The sequence below is a fragment of the Python bivittatus genome, unplaced genomic scaffold (genome assembly GCF_059951505.1).
Source record: "Python bivittatus isolate LINGU-HERP-01145 unplaced genomic scaffold, Pbiv_v1 ctg000170_np1212, whole genome shotgun sequence".
Lineage (NCBI taxonomy): Eukaryota > Metazoa > Chordata > Lepidosauria > Squamata > Pythonidae > Python > Python bivittatus.
The window spans coordinates 1,356,575-1,369,798 of NW_028277039.1; the positions used below are offsets into that span (position 1 = coordinate 1,356,575).

At 42.0% G+C, this 13,224-nt stretch overlaps 1 protein-coding gene across 1 annotated transcript in view; it reads right to left on the bottom strand.

Moving 5' to 3' along the window:
- ATP6V0D1 (ATPase H+ transporting V0 subunit d1) overlaps positions 1 to 13,224 on the bottom strand; it is a 33,996-nt gene that overhangs the window by 14,410 nt on the left and 6,362 nt on the right. The window contains exon 2 of the mRNA XM_088135473.1: positions 3,423 to 3,594. Coding sequence (XP_087991599.1) covers positions 3,423 to 3,594 — 172 coding nt within the window. The remainder of the gene's footprint in view (positions 1 to 3,422; positions 3,595 to 13,224) is intronic.

A 13,224-nucleotide genomic window follows, 5' to 3' on the forward strand; every position in this document is an offset into this window, starting at 1 on the left:
TGTGTGTGTGTGTGTGTGCGCGCACACGCGCGCGCACGTGCATGCATACACCTTCAAGTCAGCATTGACTCCTGGGGACCACCTGGACAAGCCCCTGCAGTTTTCTTGGCAAGGTTTTTCGGAAGTGGTTTGTCATTGCCTGTTTCCCAGGGCTGAGAGGGAGGGACTGACCCAAGGTCACCTGGCTGGCTTTGTGCCTGAGGTGGGCTAGAACTCAGGGTCTGCTGGTTTCTAGCCTGGTGCCTTAACCTCTACACCAAACTGACAACATTCAGCCACAAAGAAAAAGCAACATAAACATGGGATTTCTCACTGCTGCCATGACAAGGTTGCTAAGATTTCTTCTGGTTCATGATACAGAAATGACTACAAAAGAAAATCTCTCATTTATGAAGATGACTTAGTGTATACAGTCTCTAGACGACCCTACCTGACCTCAGGAACCAAGCAGGGACAGCCCTGGTCAATACTTGGGGGGCCACATGAAAATTCCAGGCACTTGGCCAGACAGACAAGTAAAAATGTCATCCTGGAAGAAAGCATCTGGAACACTGCCAAGAAAATTGCATCAGGAGCTAAGCTTCACTTGGAGATTTCTGTTTTTTAAAACTTATTATATATCAGTGCTATTCTGTTCATATAACGTTTCTTCCTTCACATCAAGGAAGGATTAGCTGCAGCTCACACTGGCAGTTCAACAGGCTTGAGCTAGACTGCCACCACCAGGAGCTCTTCAGGTTTTACAAGCTAAAATGTGGAAAGTATATTCCTGATTTTTGCGGTGTGTGGAAACAGATGGTAGAATAAAGAAGGCATCTGTAGTGAGGTAAAGATACATTACCAGTGCAAGTCATTCAATAACTAAAATGAAGATAGGCAAATATTCTCCGGTTGCCGTAGAAAAATTAGTCAAACATGCAGAGTTGTTTCTCTGCAACTGGAGCTAGTGGCCTTTTCTCACTCACCAGCTTCAATGGGAGACCATGAAATCCAGTGCCCATAGGCTTTCTTAATATATGCATAGGAACTGAAGAAGCTAACATCTCAGATCTGGACCATTAGTTCACCTAGCACAACAGATTGCCATTGAAGGTGCCTTCCCAAGGTCCTTCAGCTGAAGACACCAAAAATGGAACAAACTCTTCCCACTGCACAGGAATGTGTGGACCTGGGGACAGGAGAGAGAATACTTCTCTGGGACTAAGTTCTCTGTGACTGTTTCAACCTTCTGTGCTCAAGTATGGACAGGACCTTTTGGAGCATGGACGGGTCAGAGAGGCTATCAAGTTGAACCCCTTGCTCAACGCAGGAATCACATTAAAGCTTTCCCAAGAGATGGTTCTCCAGCCTCTACCTGAACACATTCAATGAAGCTCACTGCATCAACATTATTGTCTTGCACTGTGGAACAACAGGAAGAGATCATGGCCTTCTTTTCTGTGACACCCTTTTTGTATCTGAAGAGTGTCATCGTAGGTGAAGACTAAGGAGACCTGGCATGGCAGCCGTGCTTGTCTTAAGAATCTAGGAGCACCAGCAGAATGAGAGCAAGCACTGTGGTTCAGCAGCAGCTAGAAAGGCCAATGCAATCTTGGGCTGCATTAACAAGCATTACACCCAGCAGGCAATAGTGCTCCTGTATTTTGTACCAGTTAAGCTGCACTTGGAGTTCTGTGTCCACTTGTGGGCGTGGCATGTCAATAGGACACGGAGAAGCTGAAGTAGGACGATAAGAGGCCTGGAAAGCAAGCCGATGAGGAATGATTAAGGGGTATGGGCATGTTTAACTTTCAAAGGGGGGAGACAGGATAAAAGTCTACACACTTCTAAAAATCTAAAACGTCTAAAAAAAATTTTAAATGTCCATGAGGGAATAGACTTGTTATCTGTTTAAACAGGGGCAGAACAAGGGCCAATGGACTGAAATTAAATTAACTAGTGAATGTTATTATTACATTGTTTTAGATATACAGGTAGTCCTCGCTTAATGACCTTAATTGGGACCAGCAACTCTGCCACTAAGCAAAGTGGTCACTAACATGGTAATTACTAACCGGTTGATAACTAAATCACGTGAATCAACAGAAAGTAAGATGTTGCTCTTCTACACATTGAAAGCAATGCAATCACGCCGCAGCCCAGGGCTGGGAGCTGCCGGCGTGCTACACAAACAGCTTAGAATACTCTCTTGAAATCTCTTCCTCTCCAATCTCTCTGCTCTGCGAGGACGGGAGGAGAAAAAAAGCAAGTGATTTCTGTAAGCTATCTTTCCTTTGCCTGACCCTTCCTCCCCCTTGCAGAGCAGAGATTGGAGCAAAAGAGATTTCAAGAGAGTGAGCCATTTGCTCTTCTACACAAGCAAAAGCAATGTGATCACACCGGCAGCAGGAAAGGGTCAGGCAAAGAAGAGACTGCCTACAGAAACTGCTTGCTTTTTTTCTCCCCCTAGCCCAGACCGAGAGATTGGAGTGAAAGAGAGACTTCAAGAGAGTAAGCAGTTTACTATTCTACACATCGAGAGTAATGCAATTGTGCCAGCAGTGGGAAACAGCTTACTCTCTTGCAATCCCTTTCTCTCCAATCAATCTGCTCTGCAAGGGGGGGAAAAAAAGAAAAGCCCACAGGCCAGGCACAGGACAATGTGTACTGACTGTATTGGCGATCGCATGACTGAGGGACGCTGCAAAGGTCATAAATGTGGGCACTGGTTGTAAAGCTACTTTTTCAGCACCATCGTAACTTTGAGCTGTCGCTGAACGAATGGTCAGTAAGCAAGGACTACCTCATAAGAGCCGTAAAGCAATGGAACAGTCTGCCTAGAACAGTGGTGGACTCCTTTTGCAGGATGATCATCTGTCAGGAATAGTTTAGTGGATTCCTCAAGTGACCAGAGAATTAAACCTATAATGTCCTTTCCAACTCATACAGTCTATGTCACTTCCCATGAATCTCCTTTTCTCAAGACTAAACAAGCCCAGCATTTTCTATCCCTCTCCACAAGATTTAGCTTCTAGTCTCATTGCCTCAACATCCTTTGATTCACTTCTTACTTTACAGAACAGTTACAGTAAGTACCAAATGCTCTGTGTTGGGCGGCTTAAGCCCCCTCAATCTGGAATTGTCACAAAATTCTCTTCTTTAAATTCTTTAAATTCTCTTCAGCTTCCAATGAATTCAACACAGAAGTTCAAGACTAAGAGACTAAAATAAAGAGTTATGATCTCAGGACACACCCTTTGTAAGCCATACTGACGTTGTAAATGTGAGGTGAGAAAGACCCTAGAAGTCCTCTGAATCATCACTCAAAACTTTCCCTGTGTAGATGAACAGCAAAAGATGCAGCCTTTCAACAAAATCCATCTTGTGGACTTGTGCCAGCCAGATGATCCAGGTTCTTTTGCCCGGCAGCATCTGGCACTTACGTGATGAAATCCAGGAAGCTGGCCAAAGGCTCGTAAGCGTGATTTCGCATGTGACGGAACTCCACGACCATCTTCTCCTTCAGCTTGTCATCAATGACAGAGACAGTAAGAGGGGAGGCTTCATTTGCCAGGAAGTTCCCATAGTCTGTACTCTGGAGATGAAGCTTCAAATCTGAAAAATTAAAAACAAATTTCAGGCAGAAAAACTCCAGTGGAGGACAGACCTGGCAATCACTGACAATGAACTACAAAGGAGTTTCCCCTGCAGGCTGGAGCTCAGTATTTTTACTTGCCTAATTTATAAAGCATGCCAAGTTTCTGCCTAGGGATCAAAAATATCAGTCCTTTGGGACAAGTCAATCTTCCCCCCTCTATGATAATGCAGGTGCCTCCTCTAGGCGTCTTTTCCTGAACTGTACAGCAGCAGCAGCTAAAGCAGCTTCTTGAAGGTGCCGCTGCTGATGAGACTTGAGTGCCTGAGTGACACTTCAAATCACCTTTGAATCCAGATCATTGCTGAGCCCCACTCAAGAACACAGAAGGAAATATAGCAAAAAAAATCAAAGTCTTTCATTTCTAGCCAAAGCAATAAAATGCAAACCTCTGGAAATATAGAACTGGAAGGGGCCACTGACGCCTTCAACCCACCCCCTACTCCACACAAGATCCGAATTAAGCATCCCCGAGAGACAGCTGACTTGGCTTCTGCTCAAACACACCCTGTAAAGGAGAGCCCATCATCATTTCTGGGTTATTAGTTCTGTTCTTTTTTTTTTATTGCTTTTAATATAATGACAAAGAAAAAGAACAAAACATAAAGATACATAGTCAAAGAAAAGAAAAAAAGAAACCCAAAGAAAGTGCTTTTTTAAAAAATGAAAAAATACAACAAAGGAAAAAAGAAAAAAAATAACACGATATATCCTACTCTTCCTGGGTGTGATGGTGCTGCGAGTACCTCTCTCGTCTCTCTCCTGATTAAAGTTGTTTTCAAACTTCTGCATTTTCAGACTGTGTGGACAGACTTTGATAACTGGATAAATAAAACTTTTCATTACGTATTATTTTGTTTTTAATGAGCTATTGGGATGGCAACTAGACCCAAACATTTGACATCTGGCTTAATTTCAGCTGCATCCCTCTCTGCTGAGCCAGGTAAGATGGCAGAGGAAGATTCTTCTACTAACATGTTAAAAGAGATCTGGCCTCACATACCAGTCTTGAAACCAATCCAACAAGCTCTGGCAGAGCTTAAATGTGATTTAAAACTGATGTAAGAAAAAATGGCTTGTTATGAAGATTGATTAAATGCCCACAAGACAATAACTCAAGCTAGTCGTAATATTTTGGATAAACAAATTACTTAGAGTCGCAACTGCATAGGAAAAATCTATGTGTGACTGGCACTGAAAACCCTCCAAGTCAATTAAACCTGGCTGAATTTATGGAGGATTTTTTCAGAAGTCTCTTCCCTTTGGGAATGGATTTTCCAGTCGAGATTGATCATGTGATTAAAATTCCTTTAATGAGAAGGAAGACTGGAACTAGCTCCAACATCATTATTGTGCAATTCCTTCGTGTTATTACAAGAGATGAGATTTTACGTATATTTTGCCATGAATCAGTAAAGTCTCCTTAGAAGTGGGGGTCTAGCCAAAATAAGATACTGTATCAATTTACCCTGATTTTACTAAAGAAGTTTTTGAAAAGAGAAGGTTGTTTATAAAAGGTCAAAGTCTTGCTAGATCAATACAACCAATATTTCATGTATTTCTCAGCCACATTTTGCGTTAATCAAGACCAAGTTCACAGATTTGATAATCCTTTGAATGCAGAAGCCTTTATCCTATCTTTAAAATCTGCTGATGCACAAGCCTGATTATATTTCATTCCATAGAATCTGTTGTGGGAGAAGTCTGAGTTTGCCTGCAGCCCCATTGTAAAAGCCTGATTTGAAAACCTTCATGCTTGCATTTTTTTCCCCTGTACTCTTTTTTGTTTATGTTTTGGTTAATTTCTGGGTTACATACAAATGTGACATAAGGACAGACCTTGATAATGGAACTCGTTCTTAAACTGGGGACTACCTGTAAACGGAAATCTTAACTTTCAATATCAATTTATATCACAGTTCTTAGGATGATTTAGAATCTGTAATTTCTTCAGATGGTGTTAGACCCAAGAGACGGAGGTATCGATTCTTGAAAGTGAACACAACTCCATCTATGATTGGGTGCAAACTTTTTTAAAAAGTATCATTTTTATTGAGAATTTTAATTATAATAGCAAAAACTAATACAAACCAAACTTAGAGAAAGAGAAGAGAATGGAAAGAAAAAAATAAAAACTGCAGGAAAAAAGAAAAGAAAGAAGAAAAAGAAAAGAAAGAATATAAGAAAAAGATAAAAAATATATAAAGAAGTGACTTCCAACCTTCATCACAACAAGTATTAACAAATTTAATAACTCTTCACCCTCATAAGGTTAAACAGATATCTCTTCATCCCATATCCCATCCCTTATCTATAAGCAAATCCATAAAACATCAACTTTTCAACCCTGATGTCAGCAAAAAGGATTGCCAGAACATTGCAAAAAGATGTCTTATTTTAACTTTGATCAAATAAACCAACTCAGATTCCTCTTCTACTTCTAACAGTCTTAATCTTTAATTCAATCAGATATTGTTGTAGGATTTGATTTCTCCTCAATTTTTCTTTATACCATCACACAGATTTATTTCTTCAAGGCTTTAACAAGCCTTTTTTGTACATCCAATAAGAAAAATAATTCTAGGTCATTCTCTTGCTTTATTATTTGTATTTCTCTTTTAATTTTTAAAACTTCACCCAGTTTCTTTCTTTATATCCAGTAAAATGTCCTTTTCCAATTCATTCTTTTGGCATCACATTCTAACCCTAACCCTTTCTCTATTTTGTCAGATAAAATTTGTTCCACATTTGTCATTCCTTCATTAACATCATTTAGACATAGTATATCTATAGAAGCAGACATCATTAGTGACAGTGTTAATACTGTAGTTACTAACTTCTGGCTCCATTCTTCAAAAAACTCCTTTAATATTTCCAATGTTAATAGTGTTCTGTATCATTTTGTAAGTCCCAGTATTAACTGACATCAGGCTTGTATTTTTTTTTCTTCTGCTTAAAATCTTTAGTCCCCTCCAGTATCCAATTTCTAAAATCATCACTTATCTTCTGCTATGACTTGCAATTACCAGAATAGCTAAAATAAGTCTGTTTCCCACAAGAAGTTATTTTTTTATAGTTAATTTCAAAATCTTATAGTAAAAGTCAATATTCCAAATTTATCTGGACCCTTAATCTGTTTATAACTATCTTAGATCAAAATTTTATTTAACTTCTTGCTGTTTATTTCAAATTCTTGAAGCTTCTTAAGCTTGTAATTAATTTTTCTTTTGTTCAGAGTTGAAGATAAACTTACTGGATGAAGACTTTTCAAACTTGTCATTCCAGGGATCTCTAACAGGCTATTTCCAAAAGTGATTAGAAAGTAAGGTTTGTGAACTTAGTGTCCTTTAAAAGGTTCCACTGTGGTTCTGGAGAAGATGCCTAATCCCGTTGTCTTCTGGCACTCAAACACACAGAAAACCGCTGACCTACAGTCTCCTCACAAGGAGCAGCCATCTAGAACACATGCAAATGATTTCCTGCCCTTATCCGGAGAGATTCCAAGGAACCGGTCTACTCACCGGTTCCTTTGTCTTTGGTATAGTCGTTGGCTTCGCTTTCACAGAGCCATTTTTAGTTCACCATACCTCCCCTGGAAGTCTGGTTGCAAACTTCTATCACCAGCAGTTATTTCTTTAGGAGTTAAGGCAAGCCTGCAGAGCATGTAGCCCACCATGCAGCCTTGTGTGGCCCACCAGTATTTTTTGAAAAATAATCAATCCACTGTTGCCAAATGTCACCACTGCCACCAGGAAGGATCTACCACCACCTAGGTTTTTGCAGCCACTTCTGCCCTGAAAGACATGCTCCTAAGTGCCTCTAGGACTCATGGACACTGCCAGCTCCAAACAGCTGATCAGCACACCAGCTATTCCTTTATAGCCCATGATTATTTTTAAGGTATTAATCTGGCCCTTTCCCTTTTATGAGTTGTTAAGAAAACAACATCCTTTTATATAAATGCATTCTCTCCCTCTATCTCAGATTAACAGATTAATTTTTTCTACTTTGTCTGAGACCTGCCTTTCCAGCTTCTCATCATACTATACCAGTGACTACTATGCAGAAAAAGGACTGCTCCCTATCCCTCCCATCTCATATAGATGTTCTTCATATAGCAAATATTCTATATGAAGAAACATCTTCTCTTGCTGTTCAGTTCCAATCCCTTCTCCAACAGACTGAGCAAAGCCAGCCAGAATAAACACCAGTTCCTCATAGAGTCACTTGCAGCCTTAACACACAGATCTATCTTCCTTTAACCTTTTTAGTGGTTCAATTTGCCAGATGTTCTGACCAGCCAAGATTCACAGGTTTTGGAGGTAGAGATGAGGGGACAGAGAGGGGGAAAAATGTGAGAGAATGATTGGAGCCAGATGGAATCAACACCCTTCTAGACTGCTCAGACTTTTGGAATCTAAAGGCGTTCAAAGTACTCTCTGCCTTCAGGGAATCCTGAATTGCATACCTACTTTTTAGCTCAATATCAAAAAAGCAGAACATGGAAGTCAAGGGATTACATGATAAATAAGGAGGTCCAGGGCACCACTTTATTTGTGAGTCTGCACAGAGATGGAATGGAGAATTGATAGTCCAAACATGAGTGTAGCCATCTACATACAGTTGCAAGAAAAAGTATGTGAACCTTTTGGAATTTCATGGTGTTCTGCATTAATTTGTCATAAAATGTGATCTGACCGTCATCTAAGTCAAGAGTATTGACAAATATAATGTGCCTAAAATAATAACACAAAAACAATTCTGATCCTTCATGTCTTTATTGAGAACCATAAAAACCTCATAATGCTAGTGGAAAAAGTATGTGAACCCTTGAGTTGACCTCAAAAAACCTAATTGGAGTCAGGTGTTAGCATACCTGGAGTCTTGTTAAGAAAATGAGTTTGGAGGTGTGGACTAGAGCTACACTGACTGATAAAAACCACTCAAACTTTTTGAGTTTGCTCTGCACAAGAAGAATACGCTTATGTGAGCCATGCCTCACCAAAAAGAGCTTTCAGAGGATCTACGATCAAGAATTGTTGATTTACATAAAGCTGGAAAGGGTTACAGAGACCTTAGAAATTCACCAGTCTACAGTTAGGCAACCCCTTCATGGATCACTGCCTTGTCGTGGCGAAGGGGCTTGCGTAACTCAGTGAAGCCATGAGCTATACCGTGCAGGGCCACCCAAGACGGACAGGTCATGACAGAGTGTTCTGACAAAATGTGGTCCACTGGAGAAGGAAATGGCAACCCACTCCAGTATCCTTGCCAAGAAAACCCCATGGACAATGTTAAAAGGCTAAAAGATATGACGCCGGAAGATGAGCCTCTCAGGTCGGAAGGTGTCCAATATGCTACTGGGGAAGAGCAGAGGGCAATTCCAAGTAGCTCCAGAAAGAGTGAAGTGGCTGGGCCAAAGCCGAAAGGACGTTCAGCTGTGGATGTATCTGGAAGCGAAAAGAAGGTCCGATGGTGTAAAGAACAATATTGTATAGGTACCTGGAATGTAAGATCTATGAACCAAGGCAAGCTGGATGTGGTCAAACATGAGATGACAAGACTGAACATCGACATCTTGGGAATCAGCGAACTGAAATGGACGGGAATGGGTGAATTTAATTCGGGTGACCATTATATCTACTACTGTGGGCAAGAAACCCTTACAAGAAATGGAGTTGCACTCATAGTCAATAAGAGAGTCGGAAAGGCAGTAATGGGGTACAACCTCAAAAACGACAGAATGATCTCAGTACGTATCCAAGGCAAACCATTCAATATCACAGTCATCCAAGTCTATGCCCCAACTGTGAGGTTTGCCCCGTTCGACAGAGAAACTCTCGTGACACGTGTGGTTCACAAAGAAGGTTTACTCATGCGTAACGTAGTAGTCACAAGCAAAGCCAGGACTGGCTTGGTACAATTGCATTACTTGTTATATTCCCCCCTTCCCGCGCTTTTTTCCCGCCCCGCGATCACGTTGCAGCTGCGGATTATGGGCCCCCAATAATCCCCCTTGATTGTTCATGATGGCAGGATCGGTCAGGGTCCATTGTCCTTGATTGCCAGTTCCCCTCCGGCTGGGTTGGTCCCTCCCTGTTACGTGCAAGCCCGCGGGTTCTGTGCTGTGTTGCGATCTTGTTTCGCTGCCTGCGGCCCCGTTCATTGCTGGCTCGCGCCGTTATCAGTTTATAGTTAAAAGCTTCCGCTGCGGTTTTCCGGTTTGGCTGGGCGCAGGTGGCCCGTTAATTAGCGGCGCTTTCAGTTCCTCTTTTCCCCGCTAGCTACCGCCGGTGGATTCCGCGTGGTCTGGCTGCGAGCTTCCCTGAAGCCCCGTGCTGACCGAACCTGACACCAACCACTGATGCTGAAGAAGCTGAGGTTGACCGCTTCTATGAAGACCTACAACATCTTCTAGAACTAGCACCAAAAAAAGATGTCCTTTTCATCATAGGGGATTGGAATGCTAAAGTAGGAAGTCAAGGAGTAATCGGAATAACAGGCAAGTTTGGCCTTGGAGTACAAAATGAAGCAGGGCAAAGGCTAATAGAGTTCTGTCAAGAGAACAAGCTAGTCATAGCAAACACTCTTTTCCAGCAACACAAGAGATGACTCTACACATGGACATCACCAGATGGTCAATACCGAAACCAGATTGATTATATACTTTGCAGCCAAAGATGGAGAAGCTCTATACAGACAGCAAAAACAAGACCAGGAGCTGACTGTGGCTCAGATCATGAGCTTCTTACTGCAAAATTTAGGCTTAAATTGAAGAATGTAGGGAAAACCACTAGACCACTCAGGTATGACTTAGATCATATTCCTTGTGAGTACACAGTAAAGGTGATGAATAGATTTAGAGGATTAGATTTGGTAGACAGAGCGCCTGAAGAACTATGGGCGGAGGTCCGTAACATTGTTCAGGAGGCAGCAACTAAAACCATCCCAAAGAAAAAGAAATCCAAGAAAGCAAAATGGCTGTCTGATGAGGCTTTACAAATAGCTGTGGAAAGAAGGAATGCGAAAAGCAAGGGTGAAAGGGAAAGATATAAGCAACTGAATGCAGATTTCCAGAGAATAGCAAGGAGAGATAAGAAGGCCTTCTTAAATGAACAATGCAAAGAAATCGAGGAAAACAATAGAATGGGGAAGACTAGAGATCTCTTCACGAAAATTGGAGTTATGAAAGGAACATTTAGTGCAAAGATGGGCATGATAAAGGACAAAAAAGGCAGGGACCTAACAGAAGCAGAAGAGATTAAGAAGAGGTGGCAAGAATACACAGAAGAACTATACAAGAAAGATCTTAATGTCCCTGATGTCCACGCTGGTGTGATCACTGACCTTGAGCCAGACATCCTAGAGAGTGAAGTCAAGTGGGCCTTAGGAAGCATTGCTAACAACAAAGCTAGTGGAGATGACAGTATTCCAGCTGAGTTATTTAAAATACTAAAAGATGATGGTGTTAAAGTGCTGCACTCAATATGCCAGCAAGTTTGGAAAACGCAACAGTGGCCACGGGATTGGAAAAGGTCAGTTTACGTTCCAATTCCAAAGAAGGGCAGTGCCAAAGAATGCTCAAACTATCGCACAATTGGACTCATTTCACATGCTAGCAAGGTTATGCTCAAAATCCTACAAGCTAGGCTTCAGCAATACATGAACCGAGAACTACCGGATGTACAAGCTGGGTTTCGAAGAGGCAGAGGAACTAGAGATCAAATCGCCAACATTCGCTGGATCATGGAGAAAGCACGAGAGTTCCAGAAAAATATCTACTTCAGCTTCATTGACTATGCAAAAGCCTTCGATTGTGTGGATCACAACAAACTGTGGCAAATTCTTAAAGAGATGGGAGTACCAGACCACCTTACCTGTCTCCTGAGAAATCTGTATGCAGGCCAAGAAGCAACAGTTAGAACTGGTCATGGAACAACCGATTGGTTCAAAATAGGGAAAAGAGTACGACAAGGCTGTATACTGTCACCCTGCTTATTTAACCTATATGCAGAGTACATCATGAGAAATGCCAGGCTGGAAGAATCACAAGCCGGAATTAAGATTGCAGGGAGAATCAGCAACAACCTCAGATATGCAGACGATACCACCCTAATGGCAGAAAGTGAAGAAGAACTAAAGAGCCTCTTGATGAGGGTGAAAGAGGAGAGTGCGAAAGCTGGCTTGAAACTCAACATTAAAAAAACTAAGATCATGGCATCTGGACCCATCAATTCCTGGCAAATAGAAGGGGTAGAAATGGAAGCAGTAACAGACTTCATTTATTTGGGCTCCAAGATCACTGCAGACGGAAACTGCAGCCATGAAATTAAAAGACGCTTGCTCCTTGGGAGGAAAGCCATGGCAAGCCTAGATAGCATATTAAAAAGCAGAGACGTCACCTTGCTGACAAAGATCCGCATAGTCAAAGCTATGGTTTTTCCAGTAGTAATGTATGGCTGTGAGAGCTGGACCATAAAGAAGGCGGAGCGCCGAAGAATCGATGCCTTTGAACTGTGGTGCTGGAGAAGACTCTTGAGAGTCCCCTGGACTGCTAGGAGGTCAAACCAGTCAATCTTAAAGGAAATCAACCCTGATTGCTCATTGGAAGGATCGATAATGAAGCTCAAGCTCAGATACTTTGGTCACCTAATGCGAAGAGAGATCTCTTTGGAGAAGACCCTGATGCTGGGAAAGATTGAAGGCAAAAGGAGAAGAGGACAGCAGAGGATGAGATGGTTAGATAGCATCACTGAAGCAATGAGCATGAAACTGAGCAAACTCAGGGAGGCAGTGAAGGACTGGAAGGCCTGGCGCAATATGGTTCATGGGGTCACGAAGAGTCGGACATGACTTAACGACTAAACAACAACAACAACAGTTAGGCAAATGATCTACAAATGGAGACACTTTGGAATTGTGGCTACTCTACCAAGAAGTGGGCACCCAGTTAAAATGACCCCAAGAGCACAACGAAGACTCATCAATGAGGTAAAGAAACAACCCCGAGTGACAGCCAAAGATTTGAAGGCATCATTGGAACTGGCTCACATCTGTGTTCATGAGTCTACAGTACGTAAAACATTGAACAAGCAGGGTGTCTATGGCAGGAGACCATGAAGGAAGCTGCTGCTTACTACAAAGAACATTGCTGCACGCCTGAAGTTTGTGAAAGAGCACATTGACACTCCACAGCGGCATTGGCAAAATGTTTTGTGGACTGATGAAACAAAGATTGAACTATCTGGAAAGAACATACAGCACTACATCTGGCGTAAAAAGGGCACTGCATATCATCATGAAAACATCATCCCAACCGTAAAGTATGGTGGAGGAAACATCATGATTTGGGCCAGGTTTGCTGCATCAGGGCCTGGCCAGCTTGCAGTCATTGAGGGGAAGATGAATTCCCAAGTGTATCAAAAAATTCTTCAGGATGTGAGAATGTCTGTACATCAGCTGAAACTCTGTAGAAGTTGGGTGATGCAACAGGACAATGACCCAAAACACTGGAGCAAGTCCACAACAGAATGGCTTCAGAAAAAGAAAATCCGCCTTTTGGAGTGGCCAAGTCAGAGCCCAGACCTCAA